General features: G+C 43.9%; 1 protein-coding gene across 1 annotated transcript in view; it reads left to right on the forward strand.

Moving 5' to 3' along the window:
* Positions 1–1897: 1897 nt before the first annotated feature.
* The window catches only part of BMP7 (bone morphogenetic protein 7), a 45247-nt gene continuing 29688 nt past the window's right edge, over positions 1898–17456 (forward strand). Inside the window, exon 1 of the mRNA XM_068416237.1 lies at positions 1898–2411. Coding sequence (XP_068272338.1) covers positions 1898–2411 — 514 coding nt within the window. The remainder of the gene's footprint in view (positions 2412–17456) is intronic.

Consider the following 17456-nt stretch of genomic DNA (forward strand, 5'->3'; position numbering starts at 1 on the left):
AGAAACCACACCCTCAGCAAGAGAGCAATTTAGGCAAATACCTGCCTGGTTAAGAGCAGGTTAGTGCTGCTCCTCAGGAAGTACAGAAGATGCTAGAGAGTTTGATCTTAACTGGGCATCCAAAATGCAACTGCTTAGGTATTGGTGCTTTCATTAGTGGGATGCAAGGGGAAGGCAGGGACAGGGGTGGCATTTGAGCACCCCTATTAGCACCAGTGACTTTAGCAAGTGCTCTCATGTTACCTAAGGTGGATGCGGCTTCACAACCTCTCTCCCCCCACCATCCTCCCAGAGCTTCAGCCATTCCTAAATGTGTGTTAGGACTGAGCTAGGAGCTTAATGTTGGTGCCACCACTATTTCAGTAGCTCCATGAGTCACTTCAATATCATGCCTCAGTTTCCCTGTTAGTAAGAGGTGCATATGCACGCATACAAACACACTAAATCACTCAATGTGTTTCCCATGCAGCTTTTTTGACTAGTTACATGCCATTTACATAAGGATCTTAAACATAAAGAGCTAAAAGAAGTGCTGAATATTAGTTTCCAGAACAGATGCAGGATCTGGTGCTGGATACTTCTGGACATTGCTCATCTGAAAACACCAGATGAACAATCTATCAAAAAACTAACACTGACCTCCTTTCTTTCCTGCCCCTCTTCTTCCTCCTTTGCCTAAGGAACGAATCTTAATGTCAGCATAAACTTAGTGTGTATATATGTATGTGGTTTCTGAAATTACCTTGGGCTGGATTCGGTGACCCAGATAAACCCTTCTATCCTGCCTTCCCCTTGCTCTCCAAGTAAGATTTGGGAAGCAGTAGTCTAATTTACTGTTGCAGTAGACATCTACCTGGACTAATCAGGACTGGAGGTCCATTACTGTGGATGTTACACCCGCTGAGTTAAAAAGAATAAAAGTCGCTGCTTTAAAAAGTTGACAATCCAGTTCAAGACAGTAGTCCACAAAGGCGTGTACCAGAAAGCAGAAGGAAAGGGGAAGGCGAGAGAGGAGGATAATGTGATGGCATAAACCACCCGTGTGCACAGGTTGATGGTTCCAATCCAAGTAAATGCTGCTGGTTTTACAGCTCTCCCCCCCTCGGATTTCCAATGTTTCTCCATTAACTTTCCTGGCTGCCAGGTGGAAAAAGTGACCTGGGGCTCTATGCACACAGACATACACGCCTACATGCGTGAATATATAATCATCGCATTTTAAATAATTTAGTGGTGTTGGTTTTGTCCTGGACAGTCTCTGCCCATCTGCACTTCTTAAAAAAAAAAAAAAAGGTGGAAGGGAAGAAAAAAGCTTGCCTGTGTATGCGTGTTTGTGCAGACAGACGATACACTTGCATCCATAAACTCTCTGGGAGTCTGGGACCTTCCTTATACATAAACCACCCTCCCTCCCGGGGTGTCTTCTCCTTAATGACGTTCGCGTTAATTTAAGCCCTTGGGACCGGCTCACCCTCTCCCCCCAGCCAGCAGCCTCCGCAAACATCCTGAAAAGCAACCTGATCAGATGTTCCTCCTCTGGGCAGTCACAGGGATTTTCTCTCCCAAGCGGTTTCGAGCGGGCGAGCGAGAGCGCTTGGGTTTTCCAGCCTGCTCCTCCCACCAGAGACAACCTCCCGCTGCCTCCCCGCCGCGCAGCGCTGCACACACGGCTCCGCCGCGGCGTGCGGGACGCGGGCAGAGCGCGCTGCTCCCGCTCCGGCTCCCGCTGCCGCCGCCGGGGGAAGCGTCTCGGGCCGCCGCCGCCGCCGCTCCGTCCATGGGCCGGGGCCGCTAGGCAGCCCCCGCCGGCGGGCCATGAGCGGGCTGCGGCGCCTCTGCGGGGGCGCGCAGTGAGCGGCGGGGCCGCGCCGTCCCTCCGCGGAGCTCCGCGCCTCGCATGCCGGTGGGGCGCGTCCCGCGGCGGGGCAGCCCCGCGCCCCCCGCGCCGCCCCTCCGCAGCCGCCGCCGCCGCGCCGCGATGCGGGCGGCGGGGCGCGGGCAGCCCGCCTCCTGGCTCCTGGTGCTGGGCGCCGCCGCCCCCGCCCTCTGGCTGCGCTGCGTCCTCGCCGACTTCACGGTGGACAACGAGGTGCACTCCAGCTTCATCCACCGGCGGCTGCGCGGCCCCGAGCGCCGCGAGATGCAGCGGGAGATCCTCTCCATCCTCGGCCTGCCGCACCGCCCGCGGCCCCACCTCCACGGCAAGCACAACTCGGCCCCCATGTTCATGCTGGACCTCTACAATGCCATGTCCGTGGAGGAGGGGGCGGCGGGAGCCGCCGCCGAGGAGGGCGAGGGCTTCTCCTACCCCTACAAGCCCATCTTCAGCACCCAGGGGCCACCCCTGGCCAGCCTGCAGGACAGCAACTTCCTCACCGAGGCTGACATGGTCATGAGCTTCGTCAACTTGGGTGAGTGCCTGCCCTCGGCGAGGCCCCGGGGCTGGATCTGGGATGGCCGGGCAGGGGAACTGTGCCGGGGGGAGGCTGGAGCAGGGCCCTGGCCACCAACGGGAGGGCAGGGGCTGGTGGCGCAGGTGGCCCCGGTAGGGAGCTGTTTCTGCAGCGGGTCAGATGGGTGGCAGCCCGCCTGGGCGAGGAAGGGCAGGTAGTGGCCCTTGGAAAGGCGGCTGCTTGGCGAGGTGGTAATTAAATGGCAGCAACATGGAGAGGGCTCTGACTTCCCATTATGGCATTTGGACAGCCACAAGCTCCGGCCATGCTCCACCCCGCACGCTGACACACCAAGTTCTTTGTCGTCTTCTCCCTTTGATAGTTACTTGCCGCACCTCAGAAATCGGATTTGCAGGTAGGAGTTGAACGGGACAATTAGCAGGTCTGTTCCACATCCCGCATGGCCAAGGAAGACACGAAACCCAGGCAGGACCACGGGTCCCAGCGTGGCCCCCAGCGCTGGGCTGGTGCTTGTGTGGGATGCAGAGCCATCAGGGCTGCTTAGGCGGATGGTTCCCCGCAGCATCCCAGCGCCGTGCTCCCTCGGACGAAGGGGCCGAGCTGCTCGCACGTGTTTTCCTAATGACTTGAGAGGGATTCCACAGTAAATCCTTATTTATTCCTGCAGCTTTTCCCGTTGACCCCAGTTTACGCAGCTAACTCGCCTCTTTTCACAAGCACATGTGGATGGGTTTATGCAAATGATGCGCAAGTTGGTATGCTTTGTATGCAGCTCGCTAGGCCTCTCTAATTGGATGCCACGGCCCAATCTGATTTCTATTTGGTTGCTGTAGATTGCACACCCGTGTGGACTGACTTGGCCGGATTTGAGTAAAACATTGTCAGGATGAGCATTCTATTTTAAATATATAATTATAGACCTGGTTCACTCTGTCCATTTTTAGACCTCGTCATGTGCAGCTCTGAAACCACCACACGTACAGATTGGGTGCCTGCAAGTTCAAGACAGTTTCTGAATAGTATTTCCAAAACAAGATCAGCTCAAACTTTGTCCCAAACAAAGGGACACGCAACGCACGAGAGGAGCCCACCTCTGGCATGTAACCCGCTAGGGATTACAGACACCCCCATTGCCAATAAATCCATTAACAGCTTTAGGGATGTCACTGTTCTGGACACTTCCACTGTCTGAAACTTCAGAGGCAACAAAGATTAAATCACCACCTAAATCACCACCTCTCTAATCCCAGCGCTTTAACTAACTGAAAAAGATCAGTAGCTCTAAAGGCTCTGTGACACCCGTTAATAATTATTAGACACGGTAGCCACCCCAGCACAATTCTTGCATGACAGGGAGACACGGGACGCTGTGGGAGAGCTCTAGTTTGCATGAGCTGCACCTCCTTATTGACTACCATAAGCTTCACAGCGGGAAGCGCTGCATTCCATCTGGCCTGGGGGCTGCGCTCTTTGAGAGCGCTGGTGCTTCCCATTTGGAATTACAGTGTTTGTCTAGTTGCTGCTAGATACTTAAGCTGATCAGCAATGATACATTTAAAATCAAATATTTGAGCAGCCAAAAGTACCAATGGCAGTCAAATATTTGACTGGAGAGATAAGAGTGATCTTGCTAACATTGCTCTCCGTGGTTCTTGGGTCCCACACCGTGTACAACCAGAGCGCAGGGAGAGTCCCGAACAGAAGACAAAGATGTTGAAAGAACGATAGCGAAATTCACACTTCGGTTGCCATTTCGGTAGGGAGGAGGGAACCTTTATGAAACATGTAAGTCCTTCATGGAAGGGAGTTTAGATCTGGGGGGCAGCTCTGCTCGTCGGGTGTAGTTATTTACAGCATAACTTTCGTCAGTGGAACTGCAGCGCTCCCATCCCGTGCTTCCTAGGTAAGGAGAAGTCACCTTTGCAGCCCATGGAAGTTTTACATGAAAGGAATTAATATTCAGGTCCCTGATTATTTTGAATACAAACGAGTGGAATTGATCCATAAACTGTGAAATAAAAATTACACTTTAGCTATGTCTAAGTGAGAACTTTCTATAGAGCAATTTATACCTGTATAAAGTGTACGTAATCAATCATTGACGTCCCGACGCGATGTGATGACCACAGGGGATATATTCATTCATTTCAGCCTGCTGGGTTTTGCAGTCTGCTTAGAAATACAGAAGTGTTCTTTCCACAAAATACTTAATTATCATTTTATTTAATTGCTGTCAGCACAGCCAGTGAGTAGTAAGAGCGCAGACAAAATCCAATAGTTTTAAGAAGAGCAGGTGGAATTATTACCGGCAAGGCACATTTTGGAGGTTTATCTGTACTGTTTTGTTCCCTTGTCAACAGTGCATGCCAGGACGAGTTTAAAAAGGACATAGATCTATAATAGCTTTCTTCATCGCTGTGCACACCTTTCATCCCATTATAGTCATCGGTCTTTCATCTTTGTAGGACAAAGACAGGCTTGTTTATGGATGTTTTAATGAATTAGAGCAGCCACTCACTCCCATATATAGTCAAATACAACACCTGCTTTGATATGTACAGTTTTCTATGACATTCAGGGAAAATTAGAAGATCTATTGTAGAACTGATTTTTTTTTGGAGATTTTCGACAATGATCCCTTTTAAAGCAGAGCTGAATTGCTAAATGCAGACTGTAGTAAACTGTGTCCTACTTTTGTAAGAGAGACTCTGTGAGCATTGCATTTCACAGGTAGGCTTTTGTTACTATACTAGAGCCATCACAATGAGGAAGTGTCACAGCATAATAAAGTCTCATCTTGGGATGGAGGAAGTAAAAGTGAGTAAAGAAATAATACTTTTGAATTTCAATAAATAAAACATGCTGTTCCAGACTTCCAAATGCTAATCTACAAATACACTTTTTTGCTTTATTCTTATTCTTCATCTATCTAGTTGTACAACTTTAGAGGAAAAAGTATTTAAAAAAAATATTTACACTGCAAGATTTACTGGGCTACACAGTAAAAAAAAAAAAACAAAACAACCACCAAACCTTCCCACATTGATTTCTATGGAGATACTGTGTGTAGTTATTCCAGAGAATTTATACTGGGTATTGATAGGGAGGAACCAGAATACAGGTGCTCCATTTCAGGGTTATGTTGCAGGGAGCTTTGTACTAAACATGAAATGTTACTGTAAAATCTTGACAATTAATTAGATTTAGATTTATAACCAGTTAATTCACAGGCTACATTTTATCTCAGCTTACACCTGTGCTAAGATGAATGGGGAATGGATTTGTGTCAAGAATGAAGTTACACGTAAATTAAAAGAGAATTTAGCCACAGTGGTCTGATTAAGTTAGTCAGTTAATTACTGGCTAATTTTCTAAAATTTATTGCTATAATTTCAGTATTTGGAATTTCGTTTTGGATCCTGTCCAAGTACAGTTTACAAACTGATCCGGTTTAAAAACTGAAAAAACGCAAAGCATTTTTTTGCACAAGTTTAATTTCAAGTTTATAAACAGCAACTAAGGAGTAAACATCCTCTAGATTACTTAGACCCTCTCTTCTAAAAATAATTGAGTTGTCCTTATGTGGGTAATCTTGCCTTGGTAAACAGACTTGCTTAAAATATTTTTTAAAAGAGTCGGCACAAGTGATACGCAATTTGTTAATTTGTCTCGTGGTTGATTATAAAATGAACAACATTGTTTAATCCTGGCAAAAAATAAGGGGGGGGGAAATTAGTCATTCTTGGAAGGAGCACATGAAAGTGGCTTTTGTTAATGTAAATCAAGAAGCTGAAGAGCCCCCAAGTTTCCTTTTATTTCATACCATCTGGCTATCCTTTTTGTTGACAAGTGTTTGGCATAGAGAACCATCTCTTTTGCCCTTTAATAACAGGCTTTAACACTGTAGGGTATTAGAAAAAGATTCTATAACAGTTAAAAAATTTCCTTTGGGGAATACTTTATAAAGTGAGCACGGGCTGCAGGCATTTGCAGCTGTAACCTGGCTTGTGTTAAAATTTGGAAGGGGCTGCCTCGCATTCCAGCTCACTACAGGCCTTCATTGGTGTACAGCCAAAGGTTAATATAGATGTCACACAGTTTTTCTTTGGAGAGCCTCAGATATAAGAGTACGCGTACAGCTGTGTTTTTAGTAACCCTTTCATAATCACTTCTTTTAAACCTCATTTTCCTGCTAATATAAATCAAAGATTTTCAAGGATATTTGACCTGGATTTGAACTTATTTGATCTTCACATATTTCCCACTTGAAACAAAGCAGATTAAATGTTAGCCCTGGATGCCTGGTCATGATCACATGGTTTGTCCATACATTAGGCCAAGCCCTCAGCTTTTTTTTTTTTTTTCTTTTTCTCCTCCACCTACCGCTGTTATAAGCTCTCAAGCCTGAACAGGTACATCCTGTAATCGTTTCGGATAGTATGGATATATGCAACACTTGATGGTGTAAGATTAGCTAAAGTAGAAAGCTTGCAGCAGACTAAAGGTATGAAGTACACTGACCGTGCAGCGAGTAACCGGCGGGTATTCTGTGAATGTACAGACCTGTTCTAGCGAGAAATTAATTCATTTTCTAATTTTCAGGTGCAAAATGGCAGATCAGAACAGGAAATATTTAACTCCGCCATATGGGTGCGGTGGTAGCAGAGAACGGAGCAGCTGAGGACAAATGTCCTCATGCAAGGAAAAAGGACAAGGAAATTGTCCCCATCTGCTCGCATGCTTCTGCGGCGGGTTTATCACTGAGATAGGGTCTCTCCTCCGTTCCCACACAGGCTGTCCTGGGGAGGTGAAGCCCCCTCTGGGAACTGTGGTTTAAAAGCCAAAACACAAGAGCCTGTAAAGTGCTTTGAAGGAGACAAGCCGTGATGGCCAGATCTTGTGATGCTCGTAACAGGAGTTGAGCGCAAGTGAAGCGTACGGGACCTGCTCCCACCGCGCTCTGCTTGCTGTCGGATTTGCTTGTGTGTGTGCGTGTGTGTGTGCATCCCCCCATCGCCCCCTTTGCAAAGGAGGTTTAACAGCCTCTGGGCAGGCAGCATGAAACCAGGCGTTACGTTTTTGTCTCTAAATAAGCTCAAAACACATTTTTGGGTAGGGGGGGAGAGATGTGTGAGAGCAGGTTACACAAGTGGTTGGAAACATTAATTAAGAAAAAGATTATAACTGCTAAAGCCTAGTCAGGGCCGTTGACAGGCTTCTTTTAAATAGGACACTGCGATGTTTTAGTTTAATACATTCTGGCAGTGTCACTGGGGTTAAGGCTAATACTGGGATGTGTGGATCCTGTCATGTTATTGTCAGGAGGAATGCAGGGATTAGGTTTAAAAGTGGCGGTGGGTGAGTGGTGCAGCTGTGTACACTTATTATAAAAGATTTAAGTCCCACTGGTAAAGTCAATATATTAAATTGCAAGAGCCTCTGTTTTTAATTAGTTTAAATCAAATATACTGTTAGTGCCATTATGGCTTCCATCCTTGGACCAAGTGAGGAAATGCTAATATTTATATGGAAACTGTTAATTTGTGGTGAAAATGATAACACATTTAGTTTTACGCATCTAAATTGTTCTAACTTGATGAATACCAGTGAGAAATTGCAATGACGGATGAAGTCATTTGAGCAAGAACACAAGTAAGCAAATTTTGATAGCAGGCCAGATAAAAAGATTACCTGTTGATACACAGCATTAAGAGACCACAATATTTTAAGCCCTTTCCAGTGGTACAGTCCTCCTCTCTGGGGCCTGCATCAAAATACTCATGTGAATTAACAATCTATTTTTTTTTTACATATATATTTTATATATATAAAGTGTGCTATTATATGTATATATTTCTTCTCTAAAGGGAAGGAAGTTCTAAAGAAATGAGTGAGCTGTTTAAATTAGTTTCAGGATGAAGATTTTCATTCTACAACTGTTTGAAGTAAATGGGACTACTCACGAGGACTAATCACATGGATGAAGTTCTGCACACGCATATGTTTGGAAAATGAAAACCCAAGAGAAAATTCTTGGCTAGGTCTTCATTGGTGTAAACTGTCAAATTTCTACTGAAACTGGCCCTATGGTCTCATTTATACAACTGTACGTCCAAAGTAATTCCCATAAACTCCCTCTTGATTTACACTAGCACAATTGAGAACAGAATTGGGCCAAAAAAATGACCCTGCGTTGAAATAATGAGCGTGCAGTAGTTTCTGCTAGAGCTTCAAACAGTTTTCTCTCCTAATCGTGAGATTGTTTTTGAGGGAGGCTTCCTTTGCTGCAAACAATCAAAACATGAACCAGCTCCTATTAGTCACCGCTTATCATTATTAGCCCAATCCATGTTGTTGAACTACAGCTGAATTCCCATCTTTGCAACAAGCAGAATTTAGCAAATAATGTTTGACAAAAATGTGAAACTGATATTTCTTAATACAAGACATATTTCATATGGAGAAACTTCAGTGATGAAAGATTCCTGGTATCAAAATATCTGAATCACAGTACAAATAAACAGTGTGTTGTAAAGACTGCAGGGCCAAATTCCGTGCTGAAGTAATTCCACTGAAGTCAGTGGAGTTGTGCCAGGAGATAAACTGCCATCTAGATTTTTTTGGTGTACACGTGAAAACCAGAAATGTTTAAGATTTTCTCAGTAAACATCTTTGCTACGAAAAAGGTTGCAGGTAGCAAAGTTTGAACCGATTCTAATTCAAGTATCTTTTTTGTAAATACTCATTTTGTTGAAGAAAACTACAAAGTTTGTGAGACCCCCTTTGTTTGGGTATATGTTCTACAATTGTTTATACATAAATTTACCTGATTTACAGCAGGTAATGTAAGAGGATCTTGGGTGTGAGCTCATATGATCAAGCCCCACAATACTGCACCATGCATGTTCTTTTACACATTTGTGTCTACATGTTGAACTCAGTGAAAATCCTTTGGTGATCCAGACTGAGTGGATTGAATTAATGGCAACTTTGAGACTACAAGTTTTAGTGTAATTGCTTTATTGTTTTGGAACCAAGATGCTTACAATCCAGTTCCTGTGCAAACATGTTTAACGTGTGTTAATGTGGTTCAAAACCAGACCCTCTCCGCAAAATTCTGCTTTTCATTAATTGACATCAGTAGCATGGTACAGTATTTCAAAGCACTGGCCAAATATAAACTGTGTTTCTAATTTCCTTACTTCCCTGTGTTTGGAATGCCAATGTTAATTTGTTCCCATGGAAGAGTGAGAGCTGCCAACCACAGTTTTATATAAATGGCTTTACAGTGCAGGGCTGCCAACATTAAATGATACTTAGGAATTTTCATGACATTTTGTATTTAATGCTTGTGTGTGTATGTGTGAGAGAAATAGAGAGGGAGATGTGGGATGTTGAACGGCACAACCACCGATGATCAAGGCAAATGTTTGAGGAAATTTATCCTTTGAGTAGCTGTTACTTAATGTTTCTTCTCATTTAAGATTTTTTAATAACCTATCAGTTATTACATCGCATATTTCTTCTGCCTAGAAAAACCTGTTTTGCAGTGAATTTTTGTTGCTAACTATCCAAGCAGTTCTATGGTTCCCCCCAACTCCCACAATTTTAGTTATTTATTATTAGATGAGCAGTAGGGCTTTTGTTTATGTTGCTATTCTGATCATTATGAGCTAGATTGTAAGAATGTGATTTTACTCAGCATGAGAAAATGTAAAAGCAGAAAAAGCTGCCACAACTAAGGAATGGGGTAATTAACTGATTTTGATTAAAACTGCCAACAGATGATTTTTCTTTAAAAGAATACGAGTAGCTAAATAAAATGATTTGCTTTCTTAAAGAAATTAAAGCATAATCATAGTTTCTTTAGTGGTATATACTGTCTTTGTACATGAAACAAATCTGAATTTCCCTTTAAACAAATTTATTTTAAACTGGTGATGGTGAAAACAAGGTCTGTTTGTGTATTTCTCCTTTTATTCCTGGAGGATATTCAAAATACAAATTGTTCATGTTTCAGTAGATTCCTCTTAATGAGTGCTATGGTTTATCTCTGAGTTCTCCCGTTTTATTGGAACAGGTGCAGTGTCTGCCAGCTGTGCCAGCCCTGCGCTATACCAACAAACAAAGTGGTGTTTTGGTTCACTGGATTTAAAAGTCTCCTGAGAGTAAAGAAATTAAAGAGAAAGAATTTAGAAAGTGCCTAGTGACGGAAAGGCACTTTGAGTAATGTGCTTTGTCACTCAAGTCTTCCCGTAAATTACCTTAAAGTATTTCTACAGTGTTTGAAAAATTTTATCCATAGAGTATTAAGTTTCTGTTGCATCTTGGAGGTCCCACACTATTCTCCATCATCTTTATCTTACCGCAGTAGCTTCCAAGTTAGGCTCTTTTGTTGTCAGGTTGAATTAAGTGTTACAGGAGTAAAAATTCTTTTTTCCTTGCCTTAAAGGAGAAGAATTGTAAATTTTCGTTTTTTCACTGTTTCTGATTGCGCCTCATTTAAAAGATACTGCAAATAGCCATCCAAGTTTAAACAAGATTATGTTGTAATTAGACAGACAAACTCATAATTATTTAAGGGCTAAGCCAACAAGAACAACCCTTTCAGGTTCATTTTGACAGTGTTTATCCAGTGTATCTGGAAAGGCTTACAATTAAAGTGCCTGAAGGGTGGGGATGAGATTTTTCAGCATGCAGTCAGTGCTATCGGGTCCACCTGGCCTGGGAAACTATGCAGGCTTTGTAGTAGAGAAAATCCTTTAACTTAGATCTTCATGGCAAGCTCTTAAAAGCTACCTTCCTTAAAAAAAAAGAAAGGGAGGGGGAGAGGGAAGGGACCGCTTCCCTCTAAATAATAATTAAAATGAGCAAGTGCCTTCTGAGGCTCTTTGTGACAAGGGAACACTATCGCGCTCATCAGGCTGATAATCTTGCAGTGCATCGTTTTTGTAAGTTTTGCCTGTTGTGCACAAGTGCCTTTCACATGAGCAAAAAGTTTCCCCCTCGTTAGGCTGCAACCTCCCGACGCACGATGCTGGTCTGAGTTACACCTCCACGCAAACCCGCTGATGTCACCAGGCAATATCCTCAGCTGGAGCAACCTGGCACGAGGCCACTGCAGCAGTGAAGTCACCACAACTGACACCATCCAAGGAGCTGGCACAGTGTCTGTACCAAGTTTGGGGGGCTGTAAATGAGGTCGAGCTTTGACTCTGTTACTAGAGCCAAATCCTGCCTTCAGCCACCTCGTTTCGTTGGCACCAGTGGGGCTGCCTCCGTCCTCTGATTTTACCAATTGTTCTTCCCACAGCACAGTGGCAGTATTTAAAAGAGACCAGAAGAACCCTGGGAGAACTACTAAAAATGCTTATAAAATAATACAGCATCAGTAGTTGGGAGTTATAATTCCAATGGAGAGACAAGTTTCTCACTGAGCAAGGACTGGGAACAGGGCTGGTGGATTTCACTGCTTGTGTACCTGAAACGCCCATTGACTTTAATGAGTCCTTTGGCACCCCGAGGGAAAGGAAGTTCAAGTTTATCATTTAAATGGAAGATTAAAAATTACTGTAATTTAGAAATTCTGGTGCTTACAACTTAGTAGTGTTCAGATACTTTTGTATCAGCATTTTAACAACAATTTCTTTACATCAGCCAAGTATCTATAATGCCACAGATGACAATCATTCACCACTAACAGGAATCAACTCCTACTAATCGTATCTGTTCTACCCACGTGCTCGATGCCAGCAAGCTGCTCCTCTCCTGGTTCTCAAGGTTAAGACTTATTGCTTCTGTCACTCAAAATATTCTGAACATTTTCATCTTGCTATTTTTGTTTATTACTGTGCAGTAATTATAATCCCACAGGGACTTTTAGATGTTAATAGAGAGGACTGCACATCACTTTTCCTGAAGCTTGTGTGGCACTATAAACATCATGCTGAGTTTTAAGTTCCCATTTCTGACCATATCCTTAAAAAATCCAGCATTTGTTAAGAAAAAGGAAGGGATTTTTTTTTTCTTTTTAACAAAAAGAAATAGAAAGAAAAAAAAAAAGTAACTTTAGCCTCATAATCTGCTAGCTACATAAAGCAGTAAATGGTCAGTTGAGACAGGGAAAAACCAGAACTGCTGGAGATTTGTTGTTTCCTTTTGGAGGAAACAATAAATATGCCCACTTGTACTTTAACAACATTACTGCTGGGCCCCCTAATTACACAAATATACTTGTAATAAACTGCAGAGGAGAAGAGCTGAAAAAGAATCATTCAGTACAGATCTTTCTCTTCAACTCAAAAAGAAGCTTTTCAGTAATCACTCTTTTAAATCTTGGCCCAAATCAGCAGATGAAGATATTTCAGCACTACGTGATGAATCATTTGTCTCCCGAGACAGGTGAAAAGGAGCAGGTAATCAGACATGTGGTGTAAAACTTCTCTCATTGGTGTGAACATAACTTTGACCTCTGAATACAACAGTTCCTCCAACTCAGGGGCATGCGTTATAATCAAATTACAGGAATACTAGACTCCATCTCCACAGAAATCTCTGACCGTTACGTGACATTAAAACCTGACGCAGGGAATACAGAAATACATGAAAGAATCCAGAATGATGCAGGAACACGTTCAAGCAACCCCCCAATATTTTTTTAGAAAACAGTGACTGTCATTTTGCTCGTTAGTCCACAACTGTGAGATGAGAGCTGTTTCACTGAAAATATTACAGAGCAGTGGAAAAAATCTAAGTCAGTGTGTCTAATACGCTGAAAGTCTGTCCTCCCCGTATTGGCAGTTGTAGTCCAGCAACTGAGAGTAGTGACTGGTAGGCAAGAGACCGAGCTGGAGAAGAATGATCTGTGTTCCTGCTCCTTGAGAGACACTTCCATAAACGCTATACTCTCATTTCTGTGCTATTTTTAATAGCTGCACGCAACAGGACGTGAACTGCGTTCCCTTCATTCATACCCAGCCCGTGTGAGGACACGAGCGTGTATTACAACAGCTGATCTTTTACCCCAGAACTGCAATTGCAAAATTGTTTTTGAAGACACAAAAAACCCAACACAAAACAGAAAATGCTGTTGTTAGGGGCTGACTCAGGAGGCCTGGATGGCCCAACCCTAGCGAGAGGCTCGGTGTCAGGAATCCAGCCCTGCGATCCACAGTGTGGTATGCAGGGCTAGGTGCTGCTGATGTCACCGATGGGCTTATCTTGTACCGAAAAAAAATTCCTCTTGTATAATAGAGATCGTGGGTGGGAATTAAACTGAAAATAAATCTTCTCCTAACCTTCAGGTGCTGTTATGCCTGGGGCGTTGGCCACCAACATTTAAAGTGTAAAGGGGGCACATGCACACACTCTGTACGTGCATATATATATATCACCGAGTCACAGAATCCATCAGGTTGGGAGAGACCTCTGGGATCATCGAGTCCAACCATTGCCCTGACAATATCTATATATGTCTTCCTGAGGACATTCCTGAAATAATAGTTTAAACTTGCCATCGCTCTAAGACACTAGCATTTTACATCTACCAAGAGAAATATATGTGGATTTCATCAACTTACAGATCTTTAACATTCATAGTTCTCAGGCTCATATACCAAATTATTACAAGAACAGTCCCCTGCCTATTTCTCCATAAAAATACATGTGTTGCACAGCAAACATTCCTAGAAAGCAAAAAGATCGTACACATAAGCCAGGAGGCAAAAAGACAGTGAGTGGATGTGCGGCAGCTGGCAGCGAGGATCACTGCTGGGCAATGACCTGCTCTCCAGTCCCCGTGCCTCAAACCCAGGAGGCTGTGCTCCGTGCCCCACCTGATCTCAGCTATCTTGGCTGCACGGAGGAAACATGATGATCTCAAAGAAAAATGTGAAATAGGTCACAAAGTCCCACTTTTATGAGAAAGGGCACTCTGGAGTAGCTTTTTAAGCAGTAATAGAGGTCTCTAATCATTATTTTCCAAAATGCTTCCTCCCATCCCTCCAAACACTGTATTTCTATCTAATAATCCTGGCTTATAAACTGTGTTAATACCACTGGACCTCCCACATACAGAACACCTGAAGAACATGCAGTAGATGTAACAGTAAGGATGCAAGGCGAGCTCTGCTCTCGCAGGGATTTCCCCTCCGGGGCAGCTGGACCTTTCCCCTGAATAGTTTGTTGCCCCTTAATCTCCCAGCGCTTGCCTGACCGAGGAAGGCACAGATGGTTGTTATTGCATAGACAAGCTCAAAAGGTCCAGCCGATTGCAGTCGTATGGCACAGCTCGGAGTGTGTACATTCCAAGTTGAAATTTTGCTGATTACAATCAAAGGCTGAGATTCTTATCTGACGGCCGTGTGCCTGATATCGACTGGTTATTTTGTAATATCCCACAAACTACTTTCTCAACAAAACCAGAATCTGGGATTTCAGCTAAGAAATCCAGCAAGTCGTATGGTTTCAAACCTGGAAAACTGGTTCTTGAATTATTTCCTTTTATCACAGTAAACCACAAAAAAGGGTCGATTCCCCGCGCCTGCGACTGCTGCCGTGTTCCTCCCAGAGAGCCTGTGCAGGTGTAGACCCACACTCTGGAATATTTGTGGGATGCTGGTATTGTGGCAATACAATATTAAAGGAGGATTAATTAGAATTATGTTATTTATTTGGGCAGCTGTTCAGTAGATGAAAGGAAGTCTAATGCAAATGAAATGAATAAGCCTTCAGAGGCCAATGTGCAGTCACTTCTCCGCTCGTGTCCCTTAGCACGGCCGGTGCAGAAATGGGCACATTCCTGTGACAAAAATGAGGCATTTGAAGATTCCACCAGCTGAACTTTCAAGTGTTGCCAGTAGATGCACAATATATACATGTGCTTTTAAAAGACTTTTATTTTGAACTCAAGATGTGAATCTATGGTATTAAGGAAAGCAGAACAATCCTTTATTTAGCTGCACCTGCACCTTAATGCCTAATGAGTTTAGTCTGATGGAATCCAGACCTCAGGAAGGATTATAAATTCTCATTTGATTTCATTTACTTCTAAAATACCTTAAACCAGCTGTACCAGTCCAGAATCCAGTGCTTCTTTCTGTATCAGTTTTGCAAATGTTGTTGAATCTTTTGCTGAATTAAGTAACTTTATGCTATATAATAATACACCAATAGTAATAAGGAACAGAAGGCAACTTGAAAAAAAATCATGTAGTGGAAAATAATTAGCAGCATATAAGCTTGAAAAGCATCAGTTTACAGGCACAACTTCCATAAAGTCCTTCATGCTCTGGAAGCAAGATTTGGAAAAAATTGAAACTAAGTTGGTAGGCAGCATGCTCTCGCAGTGGCCCGGTGTAAGGCCGAGGAGGCTGACGTTGCAACGGTGGATGAACACGCTCTCCGGGGCATTAGTGGTACATGTAGCCATTTCTGTCTGTTGTGTATAAACACATCAGAGATGTTTGGGCAGTGACCTTCCCAAGATTACTGACACTGACTGTTCATTATGAGCAGTATATAATTTATCAAATATATTTGAAGCTTTCTTAGTTTGCCCCAGTGTAGTTACTGGAATGCAAGAGCTTAATTGGATGCTGTGGCATCTCTGCATGATCAAATCACTGCATTGAAGAGTTACTATATCATGATTTGTTTTTTCTTTGCATGTCCTCTGCACATGCCGTCTTGCAGATCAAGGTGCCTGTGCTGCAGGCTCCCAGCTTCCTTCCCTTGTACAGACATCGGGGTATCAGGGAAGCTTGCAGTGCTGCTGCCCTCACCCTCCGAGGATGAGCATGCGTCCAGACAACAGTCACTGGTGGGCTTTCTTCCTTTACCCAAGGTTAGGTTAGAGCTGGCTAAAAACATTTCAGAGAAACTTTCTTGTCTTCCCCCTTAAATGAAATTTGGTCCAAGCTGAAGATCTGGTTCACACTTGGAAGCTTTCAAGAATTACCTGGATCTTTTTATTCCAAAATTTGCATTTCATCCCAAAAAGCCTGTTTTAGGTTTCCTTGTGGTAGTCTCTTGTGCTGCCTCTTATCTCCCTAGCTGAATACACATTATTTCTGACCAGATCTGTTCAGCCACTTGTCTGTCCTTCCTTGGGCCTGGGGATTTGTTTCCATTTGCTCAATGCTGTGTGTACAAGCAGACAGGGCAGACTGCTGTTTTTTGCATCAGTGATTTTTTGAGAGGCATCCAGCCTCAGAGCAGGTTACAGGAAGCACCTTGGGCCCCATTTGTCTGCTGGTTGGACTGGAGGATTATTTTTCTCAATGAACCATATAGTCACTAACTTTTTTCCCTCTTTGTGCTCTGCAACCTTCTCCCCCTTCAGACACCCATCACCCTGCTTTCTCCTCTACACCAGTTTTCTGTGCTGTGGCTGCCACCTTGCTCTCCACTGTCCTGACCCTCATCCGTGATTCCTCCCCCTCCTCCCCAGGCTGCCACTATCTCCTTGACCCTTGGATGCACTGGCAAAATGTGTGACTTGGAGTTCACACCTAACGCTGGCACAGCTTCCCCTTGAAGTTGGCCTCACCAGATACAACTGTCTGATTTCACAGCATCGTGAAAGCAGCCTTGCTGTCCCTCCTAATTACAGAGAGAGCGGTGTAATGTAGCAGTCATCAATGTTCAAAGAGGGAAAAGGAAAATGTATTCCTGCATCTCCACATACCTCCCACAGCTGCATCCAGAGGATCTAGGGGATGCATTAGACAGCAGCGCACCCCTGCTCTTGGGCTGCGTTATTCCGTGCTAGGCATTACAGTGCAGACAAAAGAAAGCAGCAGTAACGGTGAGCTTCTGCCTGTCATTTTGCTCACTGCTCAGTTTGACTACAGGGACGTTTCTAGTGGAGGGTGTAGAGAAGAGCTAAGGTTGCCTTTGGTGGACAGGAAGCTCTGCAGCTGCCTTAGCCTGCCCTGGGCAGCCCAGAGTCCCTGCAGGGAGCTGCAGAGTCCCCGGCTCCAAGCTGCTGTCCAGGTGCATCCCCATCTTTCAGACACACAGAGAGAAGGAACAGCCCCAATC

This window comes from Nyctibius grandis, chromosome 19 (assembly GCF_013368605.1).
Source record: "Nyctibius grandis isolate bNycGra1 chromosome 19, bNycGra1.pri, whole genome shotgun sequence".
Taxonomy (NCBI): domain Eukaryota; kingdom Metazoa; phylum Chordata; class Aves; order Nyctibiiformes; family Nyctibiidae; genus Nyctibius; species Nyctibius grandis.